Source organism: Nipponia nippon, unplaced genomic scaffold, assembly GCF_047370975.1.
Source record: "Nipponia nippon isolate SJK-2023a ecotype South Korea unplaced genomic scaffold, ASM4737097v1 scaffold_10, whole genome shotgun sequence".
NCBI lineage: Eukaryota > Metazoa > Chordata > Aves > Pelecaniformes > Threskiornithidae > Nipponia > Nipponia nippon.
The window spans coordinates 16,390,688-16,406,827 of record NW_028262291.1 but is presented as its reverse complement, the minus strand read 5'-3'; the positions used below and the strand labels follow the sequence as shown (position 1 = coordinate 16,406,827).

Here is a 16,140-nt window from a genome sequence, read left to right as displayed (position 1 = left end):
AGTGTTTATTTGTAACACAATCGCTCAAACTAGTCTGTGTGTCAGTCTTGGGTGTCTCTTCTCCAGTAAATGCTCAAGCACAGTGGGCTGAGTACGTGGACTGTTTTGTTAACTCCTATGGTTTTCTGTTATGCAGACATTGAGGTGATTGCAGCAGTTTCTCTGGCTGTAAAAACTATAAAGTTATGCACACACAAAGCCATATAAAATTTTGGTGGTATGGACTTCTGTTTTTAATATACTTCTGCTTTATATTTTTATCGTTGCAAATGTACTTTTAATAAGTAGAAGAATGTGCTTATTAATTTTCTCCAGCTCAGTAGTACGTGTAATTGGCAGCTAGGTGTAAGACAATGAACCAGACACAGGATTTTGAGGGGATTGCTTATGTTTTAATTTAAAACTTGAGGACACTCAGTAGGGTAACCTTGTGTAAGATAATGTCTGTATTATGTCAGACAATTATGCCAGCAGTGACATTGCAAAAGAATTCAATGGGAGAGACAAGCCCTTGCAGTAGGGCAGCGGGCTGCTGTCCGTGCTTGTGTTACCATCATTTGTGAAGAACTTATGAAAGCTTAGTGAATGATACTACGTGATATATGCTAAAGCAACTTGAACATCTAACGTTCACAGCAGCTGCAAAGAAGCAAGAAAAATACACTGAACTATGAGTTTGCTTTGCAAAGAAATTGATAACTGATTTCCATCACAAGTGAGCTTGGAAGAAAATGTTTGCATTGGTTTCTTCCTTTTTTTTTTCCTGCAGCTTTTAAAAATTAAACCAGCCTGCTGCTAATACAAGAGTTGAGTTCTATGGTATTTTTTTCTCCATTCTAGACAAATTACCATAGGGATTGTATCACTTTAGGTTTATCACACTGAGCCTGTATACTCTGTGCAGTTCTACAGGGATCATCTGGAAAAACAGTATAGATAAGAGAAATGGAGATCTTCATCACCCTTTTGATTCCTAGCTGTCTCTGTCTGGCTCTGATCTCGCAAAGGCTTAATTTGCCTTGGCTCTATGCCTGTGAATAGTCTTGTTGGATCCAGTGGATGTTGTCAAAGGTGTGATGTTTTTGCAGAATTGTGGTCAGTCTTGCTCCTAAGGATTGAAATGTCAGTGGTGACTGCGTTTTAAAAGAAAATGCCTGTTTATTAACAAAACAAACAAACATAGCCCCCTGCCACCAAGCCCCTAGGTGAGACTACAAATGAAATTTCGTTTAAAAGTGAGAGCACTTCAACCTTGATTTTGCATCCTACAAACTGTAGTAGTTTGTTTCAGGTTAATTTTTAATTTCCTGTCATAATTGTGGTTGTCTTCCTACTGGTAAGTGGGTTCTCTTATTCATTCATACTTCTTTTTCAGATTGCATGTGGTTCAGAGCATAATCTGGCAGTAGTTGGTAAGTAGCTTAATTTTACATCAAATCCTCTCACCTTTTTTTCATTTTTCAGTAGCCCAAGATGAAAGAAAAACATGCACATCAAACATACTGAGTGATTAAGGGCATTGTGTGCAGCTGAAAGGAGGAAAGTAATATATAGATGTGGAGGAAAGAAGAGGAGAAACCGGTAGCATAAGTGGTGATGATGAAAAGGTGCCCTTGTTGACCAGCCCCTGTAAGGAGAGAGGGGTCAATGCAAATGTACTTTGCTGTTACATCCAAAGTGCTACAGCCTGGTTTAGAATGGAGCCATTGCAACAGTTCAAGCTGCAGATTCAGAGTAGCATCTAAGCTTGAAGCTGGTCAAAAGTATCTTTGTTTAACATGGAAATTCTCAACGAAAAAAAAAATCCTGGGTCTTTTGTTGTCCAAAGCTTGGAAAATCTTCAAAATGTCAGTCAGTGGTAGTCAGGTTCTTTAGTGCATCTTAGTATAATGCAGCTGTTGTAATAATGATGAAAGTACTAGGAAGCTAATGTTGGTGGAAAAATTAAATTTTGTGTACTAATTCCAGGAACAGTCAGATTCGTGCTTTCATGTGATGACTTGAGAACTGAAGTTTCATATGTGATTGCTATTATTTATAATTATATGTTTAAGAACATTTTTAACTCTAGATTTTCTTTATAAAGGAGATCAGCATAATTATCCCCATTAATAGACAGGGTGAGAGAGATGAAGAAAGGAATTCTATGCTAATCACAGCTGGAGATGAAACAGCCTTCTAAGTTTCAGTCCAGCACTCCATCCCCATAGACATTTTTGATTGCCACGACTGATGCTTTGAGATGTTAAGTGAAGAATTTCCTTGATTTTCTTAAGTGTGGTGTGACAGGTATGGAGAAACCAGCTATTTAGTATCCAACCTGCGTTCCATGTCCTAATTTTTAAGGTATTTATTTTAGCTTGGTGTCTCATCAGTTTCATTAAATGGCCACAGACAGAGGTGGTGTTCTGTATATGTAGTATATTTCCATATATACTGTAGTATATTTTCTAATTATCCTTTTACAATTAAACCTCGTAGCAAACTTCTTAAGTTCTACTTAGTTTCTGGGTGGCTTTAAGAAAAGATTTTCCCCTTTACTTTCTCCCTACTTGTTCAGTGTCACATGCCGTTATTAATTGTCAGGCTGGTGCTTCTGAATGTCGACTGAAGAGCAATCTGAAGAATCACATTGTGTTTCTTGCTGAATTGATGAAGTAAAAGTGTACTGCTAGCAGATACTGCCAGCGTGCATGAAAGCAAAGCATTGAGTTTGAACAACCTTCTCTCTCCTTATGTCCTTTTAAGCTTTCTGCCTGCTAGGCAGAAATCCCTGGGAGAAATGGGCAGGGGAAAAAAATTCTAGCACTAAGTTACAACAAATTAAGAACTTTGCATATGTAAAGAACATCATATGCCTGTCTAAGCTGTGTGCTACACTCGTTGAATTAAATGGGAAGATTATCAATGCTGGAAGCTAGTCGATTGTATTTTAAGGACAACCGAGATGTGATGTTACTTTTTTTTTTTTTTTACTAAAGAACTATGATACATTTTATTCCTGAAATTAATTTTTACATGTGCTTTTAAAAGGTTGACTTTTTAGAACATCTTGTGGTAGGATTTCTCTGATCACTTGTCAGTCTTAGTTCAAAGCTGTCAACTGTTATATTCCTTAAAGATATCACACAGATTTCCATAAATATGTCTACTTGATTGTACAATTTTCTAATAACTTATCATTCAAGCAGAGTTTATTTAGGACAACTATATTATCAGTTTCCTTCTTAATTAGTAAATGCCCGAATGATTGAGTTTTAGATTGAAATAACTCAAGGTCGATACAAAAGGTAAACTGGAAAGCAAGCCTTTAACAGTATAACATTCTAGTCACTATTTCTGGTTGTATTTACAAATGTGTTTGTGCTTTTTTTGTTGCATCATCTTTTAAATAGAAACATTTTTAAGACAGAGAGGGTAGATTTATGATTCATTTCACAAATGCTGAAGTTATGTTCTAGTCATCTTGCTGATGATACAAACTGTTTGATTTGTAGGACTAGCAAGCAGTTAGTTTTTTCATGTTACTTTATATAGCCTGCATCCATTTGTATGGTTCAGTTATTTGAATTCTCTTTTCTTGCTTTCTGCTGCTGAAGTCAGTGCAAAATTTGGCTGTTCTCTTCACTGTGATGGCACTGACTCCTTTTTCATGGGCAAATTGGAAGAAATTCAGTTTTCATTTGATCGTGAGGTAAATGTTTGATATAAAGGAAAAGGAAGTGTGCGATGTATCCAAATATACCTACATTCCTAAACTTGATGAGTTAAAAGTAATAATTAGTACATGAAAAAGTATAAACATCTTCACTTCTAGCTCTTGGTGAAAACACATTTTTTGTTTTGGTTTGGGGTTGTCTTGTGGTACTAATTCTAAAATTTGCAAGTATTGTAATATTTTTCATGTTCATATGACCTTTCACTCGAAACCAAAAATCCCTGCCTAATAAGAAAAAACCTTGCACTTTTCACCTCGATCAAGGATTAATCATCGTGGGAGCCAGCCTATTTTTGATTGGAAAAAAAAAAGAATAGTTATTTAATAAATATTGTATAACATCTCACGTCTGAAAAACATATTCCAACACTGAAAACTGTGTATGTACTTACTGAGCACAGCAAAGACTGGCTTTTCAACCTGAGTACGACAGCTGCACTGTGTAGCACTAAACTTCATGATATTGACAGAATCTTTGAACGATTGAAATACATAAGGAAACTAAATCACTGTGACAAAGTTGAGCTTTTCCAGGTTTGGGAATCTATAGTGTTTTCAACACTGAAAAAGTAAGGAGGTTTGATTCTTACCCTAAAAATCATGTGATTAAAAATGGTATTTATGGAGAAGGCTCTTATCAGGTTTCTACCCACTCCCCACTAAGACTTTGATCCTCCTTTTTTTTTTTTTTTTTTTTTTTTTTTTTTGTAAGAGAATAGTTATCCTTTAAGAGAACGCTTAACATGCCACAGGCGGCTCATACAATGCTACAACTTAATCAAGCAATATTAACTATGCAAAAGTAGAATTGCTACAAAACATGCATGTCTTGACTGTACTGCAACCACAGGGCACAGGACAGAATGCCTTGAAGAGCTTCCAAATGCAAATGTCTTATTTTAATAAAAATTAAGCACAGAAATTTTATTCAAGCCTCCTTGAAGTAGTAAAAACAACAAAAAAAAAAGAAGTCATTACAAGGATGACAATTCTATAGTCTGGCTCCTCAAAACCTTGGTAAAGCAAAATATCCCTTTTTGGTCTTGCTTTTAGTCATTGTCTCAACCTGTATAAACCAATAAAAATCTTCTAAAAGAAAGATACAGGAGGATGTGTAGGGAGAAAGTACTTGTTTTGAAAAGTTTAAAAGCTTATTAGCTTCACTTGGAGTTCATCTTTAAAGCAGCCTTCAAAGGGGAGTTTGGGTCCCCTTGACTGTATGTTTATAAGTGGTTATTTCTAACCTGGTCTGTGGGTGCCTGCAGTGGTGCAGTGGCTGATACCAAACCTAACTGGTGATTTTTCTGCTAATATAATGGGTAACTTGGACGCTTTAAATTTTTTTGTGTGTTTGGAAGAAAAAGACATGAACCTTTCAAGTAAATATTTTTTGGTATGTTGTTTTGAAGGGGAAAAGTGTTTGGATGTGTGGCTACTTCAAATAGTGAAAATGGCTTTTCCTTGCACTTTCATAGTCAGCGTGGCGAATTCTGACTTCTGCTCAGGGCTATGTTATTTTCTTGCATGGATGATGTAAAACTTCCTTCAGTGAGATAGTCCACAAATCCCGGCTTTGATACCGCTGTGTAGTGACCCACACCGCAGGGGCACCGTCAGTGCAGGTGATGGTGGTGCAGCAGTGTTCACAAGAAGAAACTGGGCTTTGTGATTACTGTCGTTGCGCAGTTACTCCCTTGATACTTGTCTCTGTTGCCTCTGGACTTTCTTCTTTTCAGGTTAGCTACTGCTAAAAAAAGCACTGCTTTTTCCCTGTGAGTAACGGTAGCGGAGAGGGCACCGTGTAATTAATGTTACAACAACAACAACAAATCCAAAATGCCGAAGCTGGCCACCCAGCCATAGGTGTGTTTTGCACACAAAAGCACAAGTGACATTGCACACGGAAGCACAAGTGACTTATGAGGAGACAAGTCCCTTTCTGATCACATTGAGCCCCATTTCACTGTGTTCAATGCAACAGCATTTTCATACAGCATTTTTAAAAAATAGTTCTCAACTTTCTGCTAAATAATAGGCCTTTCCAGAAAAGGGACAGATTTGTCTCCCATAGCCTTTCTTGTTTGCTCTATTCTAGAATGTGTGATCTGTTTCAAGATTCTTTCTTCTCTGTGGCTCGTGTGCAACTACTGCTGTAAATATCATGACATGGGCATTCGTGTCCCTCTGAAGCTGCAATTCATCCAGTTGGAGAGTAAACAGTAATACTGAATTTAATGGTCTTTGTAGAGGAAATTAGGATGAAACACCCCTCCACTCAAATGGCAGGTTGTGCTTCCAATGCTCTGAACTAAAGTGTGCAGTAGCGTTAGAGGGGCAGTAAAAGAACTATTATTCCATAATCTGTTAAAATGTGCTCCTTATGGTCTTATGCCGGAAGAACACAGCAATTAGGAGCTGGAAAATGAATGTGATCAAAGTGATCCCAAACTTAAGGAGCTGGTAAAACACATCCTAAAACGGTGGTGGTGTTAATGGCATCCCAAACACTTCGGTTCCACATTTTGTAATAAGGAAGCTGAAGGGTTACGTGGGAGCTGCTACCTCTTAATTAACGAGGCCACGTTCTTTTAGTGAAGTTCCATGATTCCAACTAAATTATTGTATAAAGCATCAGTTGAGGAAGTACAGTAACAGATTATGAAAGGCATATTTCTATGGCAGAGTGAGCACCAATGGGGAGAGGAGACTGTGCAGTCTGATGGACGGATCTCTGCATTATGCTGGCAGTATTATTTAGATGTTCGCAGCAGCCGTACGAAGCGGCAGATGTAGTCATGTGTCTGACATTCGGTCCCGGGGGACTCGGCAGTCTGTCATAAAGAGAAAATCTCATAAATTCTCTCTCTTGCTTTTCATATTGTTGTAGTATTTGGAGGAATCTTCAGCATTCGCAGTGGAGGGCACTGGTGTTCAGCAAGGAGCCTCAGTCTGCTGGTCTGTTGCTTTATTTATTATGCATGAAAAATCCCAGTGCACCCAGGGTCTCTATTGTGAAGGTTTCCTGGCAGACCAGCATGGAGTCATGTTGCAGCACGCTGTCTCTTTGCATTGCAGCACTAATCACATTCTCTGCTTATTAAAGGGCACCTGGCAGGACTTTGAGTAACCATCACTGTTGTCATTTTCATGGGGGTTATATGTCGGCCTTCTAAATTTGTTCTCTGGCAGAGCCATTTTGTGTGTCACTTAGCTCTTAATGTGGCTTTGACTGTTAAAATAGCACTTCGAAATATAAACTGCTTTGGTTATGTTCATTATAAAAAAGCAGCCTTGCTCGTATCATTAACTTGAGCACCTGTTTGAGTGTTTTCTACAGAGCTAGATACAGATCTGACATCATGGTTTTCCTGTCATGTTTAGATACAGTGAGCCCTAACAGTGCTGTTCAAATGTCTTTTTGCTTTGTGTTACTTTTCCGTAGACTGTTTCATACTCCAGGCAAACTAATTGTTCCTCTGGTAAGATAGAAGCTGAAAATGAATTTCAGTTGTCTGATTTTTGGTTATTTCCAGCAAGTTATTCCTACAAAATTTGATCCTGTGATCTGTCTGAGCTTCTTTTCCAAGGGCTAATGGAAAGCCAAGCTGCCAACGATTTTATGAATTTGTGGGTGTAAGGTGATGAGGAGAGAAATGAGGAAATGCTAATTTGAGCATTTGGAAAAGCCTTCTGATGGGTCTAAAAAAAGTTTTTTATCAACCAAATTGTCTAAAGTCAGTGGCTGCTGGTTATAGGAAAGGGAGGATATTTTGCTGTGAAAAGCTAATTAGATCCACAAGAAAAAATGGGATCGCATTGACTCCCTAGAAAGAAACTACAGAGTTTCGGATAAGATCTGGCTGTACTGCATCTTTTATGACTCAAATGAAGCCTAGATTTTACAGCTATTTTCTCTTCCAGGCTTTGTCACTGTATTGATGCATATTTTGGGCGATTTGACTCTGCAGAATGCTTTGTTCATCTTCCTCTTTTCTCTGTGTGGCTTGTCAATTTACACTGTGAAATCTTTGGAATAAAAACTGCCTCTTAGTGTATTTTAGCACTGCCTAGCATAATGGGACCTGATTTTTTTTTTTTTTTTAAATACTGCATTACAACTAATAATAGTTGCAGTCACTTTCCTTCCTTTCAGAGAGGCAATTTTAAAATATAACTAATCTTGGTGTGTGAGTGTCTATCTTAATTTATATAATTTAGCATATAAACAGGTAATAATGCAGTGCTTGCCATATTGTTTACAGTGTGGTTTCCTGTCATTACCAGCTCAGGCTCTGAAGATAAAAGCTGTTATTTTTCTGTATAAAAAGTTCACACTTCTTGTAAAATTTTTAACTGAACTTTATGTATCACTGTGATGTCAGCTTACAGTTTGTCTAGAGTTGAGCTCTTGTGCACTAACTGTCATTATGTTTCCTGCGAGACACCATATCACATCCGCAGAGATAATTCTGCTGCGTCAAGAACGCTACAAAAGATTGGGTAAGAGGCAAGCACGCAATATTAACCTCTGGTGACAGCTAAAGCCGTCAAGCTGGAATTATGAGTGGCAGTTAGAGGATATAATTGTCATAGGAAGCTAGCAAACAACCAGCAAATGCTACCAAGCAAGAACTTCACGTGAAGCAGAATGAGTAGAGAGCTCTTGCTTGCAGGTATTGGTGAAAAGGAAAAGTTGTTCCACCTGGTTTTAGAAAATTACGGAGGATGGGAAGACTCTTAAGAGTAGGAGCTACGGTACAAATGCATGCAATCCTTTGTCAGAGGGTTCACTGGATGGATACTAAGTATTTAGAAAACAAATTAGATTTTATCGTATTTGTTTACTCACAGGTTTTAAGTGGAGCAATTACTTTAAAGCAGAAGAAAAATATATCCAATATCTGTAAGGCATATTTATCTTAATATTCAAGGAAGCAAACCGGAGTAAGAAAAATAGTCACCCTTGCTCACCAAAGAAGGATTAAGTGTTTGTTGGCTATAAAATGAAATAAAAGGAAGGACAAATATCTGGCTTCAGGGAGTCATCTAGAGCACATAGGAGAGATGCTCACTGAAGTAAAAGCACAAGGCTAACAAAGCCGCTGAAAGCACTTAGAAGTGCAACAAATAAGGCTTCAGTACTATCCTGTGGAGCCTAAGCAAGCTGTGCTGATAATTCTGGGTTCTGTACATGTAACAACGTCAACGCTTAAACTGCTAATTGTATTGTTGAGTAGAAATTTTGCAACTTAAGGGTTGACAGGAGGGAAAGGCGGTTTATATTTAGAAAGCTGGTGTGAGGGGTGCCCTTACCGTGCTCTGGGATTTGTGGCTCTCCAGGAGTGAGTATCTTGCTGTACAGCCTTGGGTTGACACCTGCGTGTTTGTGTGTACTCGCTATCCAGCTACTTTATGGAGCGCTATAGAAATTTGTCTCTCAGTGCGCTAATAAATATGTGACACCTAGCTTAGTTACACGCTATAAGCAAATAATCTCTGAAGCTTTTTTCTGCTGATATTTTTGTGTGTGTGTGTGTCTTACTAACACCATCTTAAATACTCTTGGTAGCTTTCTGCTTAATAAAAACATCTGAAATAGGGATTTTTTTTAACTTTTGAGATTGGCTTGACCATGAGTTGGGGTTTTTCACAAATGCACATTTCAAAGTCATCCTTGCTGCCCAGTTTTTGGATTTTAGAATGCATTTTGGTTGCGTTCTCCAACTGTTCCGTCTTAGTTATGAAGGTCAGAAAAATCTTTTAAACACTAACGCTGAAGGCAGAGGTGCTGACAGTGACATAGGTCTGAGAGATGATGCCGTAAGGATACGTATGAAGCATTGCAAGGCTGGTGATGAAACAGGGATGCTTCTGGGACAATACACGTATCCCTCACGTGGCTGTAATTGCACAGGACTAAATGCATGCATCAAAGCAGGCTTCTTGAAGCTTTTGTAAACCAAGGTGGATGGGGAATTGTTCCTTCAGCTTTCCATAAGGGCAGATCCTCTTTCCCCACTTTAGGAATTAGGACTTTGAACTTAAAGGTAGTGGAAATTGCAGTGGAGAAAATCTGGAGGTATTAGCTGGCAAGCAAGATTGTTTTACTTACTAATAACAAAATAGCCATTCAAGCTTGCAAGCCTGGAGTGAGCTCTCACGGTAAAAATAAAGCAATCTTATTAAAAAACATTGGCTTTAGAGAGTTGAGTTTTTATAAAAATATTAGGGCAAAAAAGTCAAACCAGAGATGAAAAGTTGACATATTTGTAGAAATTATCTTTTACTTGTATTTGCTTTTTGAACTTGTTTCACTCAAATACTTCTTTATGGAAGGGAGGTAACAAAGTAATTAAAATAAAAAATGCTTTTGAGACTCATTTCACTATTGTGCTTTTGCCTGTGCTTTTTGCAGAGTCTCTAAGGAGCAACCAGGCTAAACTGGGACTTTTATTATTTCTGAGAAATGTCTGTGCCTCATTTTATTTTTAGATTGTTGGGCTTATTTGAACAGTGAGAAAGTGGGAAGGACTGAAAGCTATACTGAACAGGACTTTAAGAGACATTTAACACAGCACATTTAACATTTCTTGTGGAGCAGCAAGAAGGGTTGATATATTCGTGCTGATCAAGTAAATCAAACAGGAATCAGTCAAGCATGTTATAGTTGTTTATGGCACGGTCTCAAACATAGCTGTAGTTAGCGGGAAGCTGAATGAAGTGAGAGACTACGGCTACATATAAAGGTCTTGGTGCCCATCAGCCTTTGAGGAGCAAAATGCCTGTATTACCTATGTATTTGATCAAGATAGCTCTAAACTTGCTAAAGATGGTAGTACGCCTGTCAGTGTTCTTAAAAGCAAAGAAACCCAACCAACAACAACCACAACAACCCCCCCCCCCTAAACTGTAGTCATTTTAAAAAACAGTATGCCAAGTCTTTCTTGATAGATTTATTTATTTATTTATTTTCTTCTTCCAGATGAGATCGTGACATTTTCCCTAGCTTAATAAGTGTTCTGGCCTAAATGCTCCTCCCTTTCACAAATCTAATGGAATAATTACCTTGAGAAGATAATATACGATGTATTGATTCTAGCTTAAACATTGTTTGTATATATTATAGCACTGATTTGCTAAATTAAATGTTTTCTAGGAAGGCCTTCACATGATGCCAGGAATTCATGTTGTAGGCTTAGCTCTCTTCTCTCTCCCTTTTGTGCAGATTTAACATCTTGCTATATCCCTGCTCTGTAGCCTTGTATTGGAACAAATTACTGGATTACTATAAAGTGATTGTGATGGGGAGTACTAGCCCAAGGCAATAGGTGGAAGAGGTGAAACTCTTGGGCTGGTCTGTGAGTGTGAGGTTACAGCCATTGTACACCTTTTTTTGAAATAACCTTCAGCCAGCTCATGTGATGCTGTACCACAGTGAAATTTCTGATGCGTATACCAGCTGTGAGAGTGACTGCCAGTGTCCTCTATGGCCCTTCCTTTGGCCTTCCCAGACCTGGGTTCCTCTGGGGAACTTTGCAAAACGTAGCAGATTCTCAGAGTTTTGATATTATGTGACCGGCAGTGCTAGTGACTTAAAAATCTATAAGTTGTTCTCAAATTTCCTCTTACCTTGTAAAAGAGAATCAGGCTGTTCTGTATCCCCCAGAGTACCGCTGCCAATGAGATGCTCTGTAATGCAAGATACAATCCTTTTCTGATGAGTGAAGGCCATACATGGCTAGAAGATTTCAGCTTCTATTTTTCTTTGTAGGAAAGAATTTCTGTCACTCAAGAACTTTGAATAGAAAGGATTCTGAACCTGATGAGCTTTCTTTTTTTTCCTTGTGGATGATGCTCGGAACAACAACTTAAAACATGGGGAAATTCTTCTATTAGGATACATCATTAATCATCGCCCCTTCTTTAGGCATTTTGCTATTATTTTTTAAAAATATTTAACCCATCAAGACCTTGGTGACAAATCTGAGTTGCCAAGAGATTGAACAAGTAAGCAGATGCTTTGCTGTAAATGTCGAAGATATTAAACTGGAGGTTGTCTTCTTTATGCCTTTGATTTTCAGTGACAACCAGCTGCTCTCTTGCTGAGTTGAGACATCTCAGATAATGGGCAGGATGACAAGCAACACAAATCCATATAATAGTTTAATTCCGAGTAGGGAGCTCACTTGGCTTGAAAGGTATGTTTGCTTTGGCTTACAAACTTCCTATTTATTTCCCCTGAACTGTTTCCTCCTGTGTGCTTTCTCTTGTACTGTTTTTTTCAGTTCCAAGCATTTCAAGGTCTTTTTAAATTGAATGAGATGAAAGGTGTATCTCTTAAAGCCCTGCAACACGTTGTACTTCTAAATGAACACATGGGACACTTGGTGTGTGATGTGTCAATAGCGAAAAATGTGTGTATGCTCAAGGGGTAAAGACTGTTCTGCAGTATAGCCTGCTGAATTTTGCTGTATTAACAGAATCTTGGTAGCTGTTACATTTGCCAACGTGTATTTTTTGTGATATTGATTTAATAAATGCTTACTTGCAACTCCTGTAAAATAAATTGCTCCCTAGTTTTGATAGGAATAATTCATAATTTGTTACTGTTCCCTGCTGATGTAATATAGTAGATCAGATCTGTGACCTCTGCTTCAAGGGGAGTTCTGTAACTGACCCCTCCAAATGGGATTATTTCAGAAATCACAGTTGCATATGAATTCATCATGTTAATGCGTGCTTCACATTGAACATGCAGGATGATGTGTTATGTATGACAAATTCATAGCACTCACTGGTTCTCTATGATGTAGACCCAGTGCATGGCTAATTCTGGCCTTTTCCTAGAAACAGATGTTTGCTTAGGCAAGAAAAGTAAGTACTTTATTTATGTTACTTTTCTACAGAAGAGGGGAAAAGTCTCACCAGTCTCTGTGCCCTACCACGTGTTGCTGGACGGCCCTCTCGCCGTTTGATTTGTGGTCACTGAACATGGCTTTAGTCTCCCCTATTACAGAACTTTTTGGTGGGTAATGAAAGGATCCATACTGGAGGCAACTTGTAGACATGCTTGTTTAACCTGGAGTCTTCCTTTAGTGTCCCAGCAGTGCAGTTCTCCTGTTCCTCTCTTGTAGAGGAATGCCAGGCAGGAAGAAGGCAGCTGCAAGTCTCCCTGTATGCCTGTGCCAGAATGGAGTCATAATCAGGGTTGTTACTCTGTGCTGCTTTTTTGGGTGCATTTAGCCAGTCATAACTTTAATGCTCATGTGAATTTCTTCTGTAGGCCCAAAAGAGAAAAAACGTTAAAGGTATCAGGATTTTATATCCTTGCTGTTCTAAGACCACTCACCCTATTTTTAAGCTTTTTTTTTTTTTTGGCCCTGAGACTCATTTTGCCACCTACTAATGAAAGGAGGCAGGAATCCAAATGTATTCTGCTTATATCCAAGTCTTGTGTTGCCTGCCATTTACAGCAGGAGCAGTATGATGGTTTGCTGTCACTCAGATATCACTCAGATTCCTTCAGTCTCGATAGTGCACTGTTGGTCGACGTAACTGCAAGGCAAGATTTTTCCTAGGTAAATTCTGGATACCCTAAAATAAAAAAGCCTGCATGCTACCGTATAGCCCGTGTAGATTTGTTGAATAAAGAAGCAGCCACTTCAATTTTTTTTTTTTAAAGCACTGTAGTAAAGAAATCTTGTTCTGTTTGACAAGTTCAGCATGAGTCTTGTGCAGTACTTCTCTGTCTGCTTGGATCCTCCTCCTTCTCCCATCTGTCACCTTCTCACTCTAAGGAAAGGAAACTCCATTCTGTCAAAGCAAAGTGCCAGTGAAAAATGGGGAAAGACTTAAGAGCAGCTTTTGGATGAGACCATTCACTGAACTAAAAACAAATATAATCACAGCTCACTATAGTTCTGCCTTGAATACCTAGCAAAAGGTTAAGGCTAACACATAGTAAGATGCTGTCCCTCCACTGAAGGATGTGCAGTTCAAAAAGGCAGGAGAAAAAGAGGGAAGCAGAAAGGCAGAATCACTTACTAATGCCTGTGATCAGTGCTCCATGGCAACCTGTTCCTTGCAAGGGAAGTAGCATAAATACCTATTAAGCAAAGGGATTCCCCAGCAAGCAAATTAAATGCCAGAAATCGAACAAGAGTTTGGTTTGGTTTTTTTTCTTTTTTTTTCTCTCTAGGTAATTAGGATAGCTACCATTAAAGTATCATAATTGAATTGGATGGTCTATAACTCTTTTGAAGTATGAGATGTACCTCATTTTGAAGTATCCTGCTTCAGAGGCTGTATATTTCTGTATGTTTACTATTATTAGCTTTCTTATGCTTTGTGAAGTGGTTGCTTTCTAACTTAGAGGTTTGTTTCCCTCTGCAAAGACCTTTTGGTTGCTTCTGCCTGATGCTGACTTGCAAATTCAGCGTGAGCAGTTAAAGCCTAAGAACGATGAACTTGTATTATTACAGGGACTTTGTGCATTCATTTAAGTCCCCAGGGCTGGAGCTCAAACTTGGTAACTGTCCTGACTAGAAACAAATGTGCTGAGTTTCACCCTAATCCTTAAGAAGCATATGTCCACAACTGGCTATCTCTGCCTCTAAGAGTTAAGGATTAGAGAATTTCAGGACAGATTTTGATAGTTCAGCTTGAGATATCAAAGTATGGCAGTGTAGTCGCTTACGGAATAATGATAGTAAATGGATTTAGGCTTTCTGTATGCCTGGAATTCAGTTGGAAGATACTCAGTTGGATATGTGGGGCAGGGGCAGCAGAATTCAACAGGACTTTGTCTGCTGGAGATGCTGTGCCTGCAGGCTCCACAGCTGAGAGTGCTGAACGAACTGTGTGGTGGGTCTGAGGGAGCTAACATTGGGAGGTCCTGCTCGAGTCAGCGTGCCACACTCCCTGCTGCTGTGGGCACTCCATCTTGCCCTCATCACACCTTCGTTGGGGTACACGTGGCTATGAATTAGATGGCTTTTTCGTTTCCTCTGTTAACAGGGTGTTATAGATCCACACTCCTTGGCTGGCTGAAAGCTTGTTTTACTGTCCAGTGTAAAGTCTTAGGATACGTGCTCCTCCCTCAACCCTAAAACCTAAGCAAAAATTCTAAGTCAAAATTTTGTGATCTCCTTACAAAAGCATAGGACAAGTATGGGAGGGATCATATAGGCAAGAACTCTGTAGATACAACTTGTCCGAAGTCCAGTGTCTCTGCTTTATCCAGTGGGATGACTTGCTTTCTCATGTACTGGCTCCACAGAAGAAAAGCCAGGCACAAAGTAAGTATTTTATCCTGTGAAGAGCTGGTTTCCAGGCTGTTATATAGCACTGTAACATAGTCTACTGAGCTGCACTAGTGTTGGATAGAAGAATCAAGCTTGAAGTCAAGTTTGAATCACATTGTAAGCTGTTAAACACTTGGCCAAGACGGTAAAATGTTGATGATGCCGCAGTACTGCAAAGCTGTTACTTGATGAATAAATGCCTTCTATAGTATAACACGCCTCCATTTGGTATTCTGTACATGACGTGCAAAAAGGAGAGGCATTTCTAGATGCAGAAGTTCAAAAAAATGTTTTTGTTCCCTTAATTTAAGCAAGCAAATGTTAAGTAGAAATTGTTTCCATCTAATTAAATTTTTTCCTCTCAGCTTGAGGTAGATCTAATAGGTACATTCTCTATCGCTGAATATAGAGAAACTATGCTGAAGGAAATTGCTGACAAAACAGTGCAAAAAATTGCGATACATTAGTATGCAGTGGGAAAGTTAAGTTTGGATTGCATGGTGCAATGATCTCTCTGTATTTTTTAATTTTTTTTTAAAAGCTGTTCCATGGCTCAGAAGAGCTGGATTTCGGCTATTAGGCTGTCCCTAGCAAGAGCAATAGCTAAAAAGCCCCTGTGGAACTGTGCCAAATAAGTCTCTCTGGAAATGAACTTCACTTACTTCTAATCTAGTCAGCTGCCCTCAAGAATTTATAACTGTAAGTATAACTTTAAGGCTTGATCTCTTTCAGAACTAGTGAACCTGTGTCTGGCAGCTTTAAAACATGGATGGTGCATGTTAGCTGTCTTACTGCTCTGGAATGTTTCTGGTGTACGCTTTCATGGTAAATGAGATGCGTGACACTTACATGGCATCTGAGTGATTTCAGCCAACATTTTTAGAGTTATTTTAAGAATATTCATTTTTTGTACGCACATGTCTTTGGGGGCCCAACTTCTTGAGTTCTTAAGGCAATCTGAATTCCATCAGTGGATTATAATCAGGCTCCTTATGGTGTATCAGATTGATCACTGGCTTTGGGTACTCCTTTTCAAATTTTTACTGTTTTATATCCTGGTGATGTGGGATGATTATATGGTAATACTCCTCAATTGCTTCTTACTTTCCGTCCAGATTG

The 16,140-nt window shown here is 38.7% G+C and overlaps 1 protein-coding gene across 3 annotated transcripts in view; it reads left to right on the top strand.

Moving 5' to 3' along the window:
- The window catches only part of SERGEF (secretion regulating guanine nucleotide exchange factor), a 158,312-nt gene that overhangs the window by 89,363 nt on the left and 52,809 nt on the right, over positions 1-16,140 (top strand). For 2 of the 3 annotated variants that reach the window (XM_009463062.2, XM_087745675.1), the window contains exon 10: positions 1,376-1,412. The exons of the other annotated variant lie outside the window; for it this stretch is intronic. In XM_009463062.2, the coding sequence (XP_009461337.2) occupies positions 1,376-1,412 (37 nt within the window). The remainder of the gene's footprint in view (positions 1-1,375; positions 1,413-16,140) is intronic. 3 annotated transcript variants of the gene reach the window in all.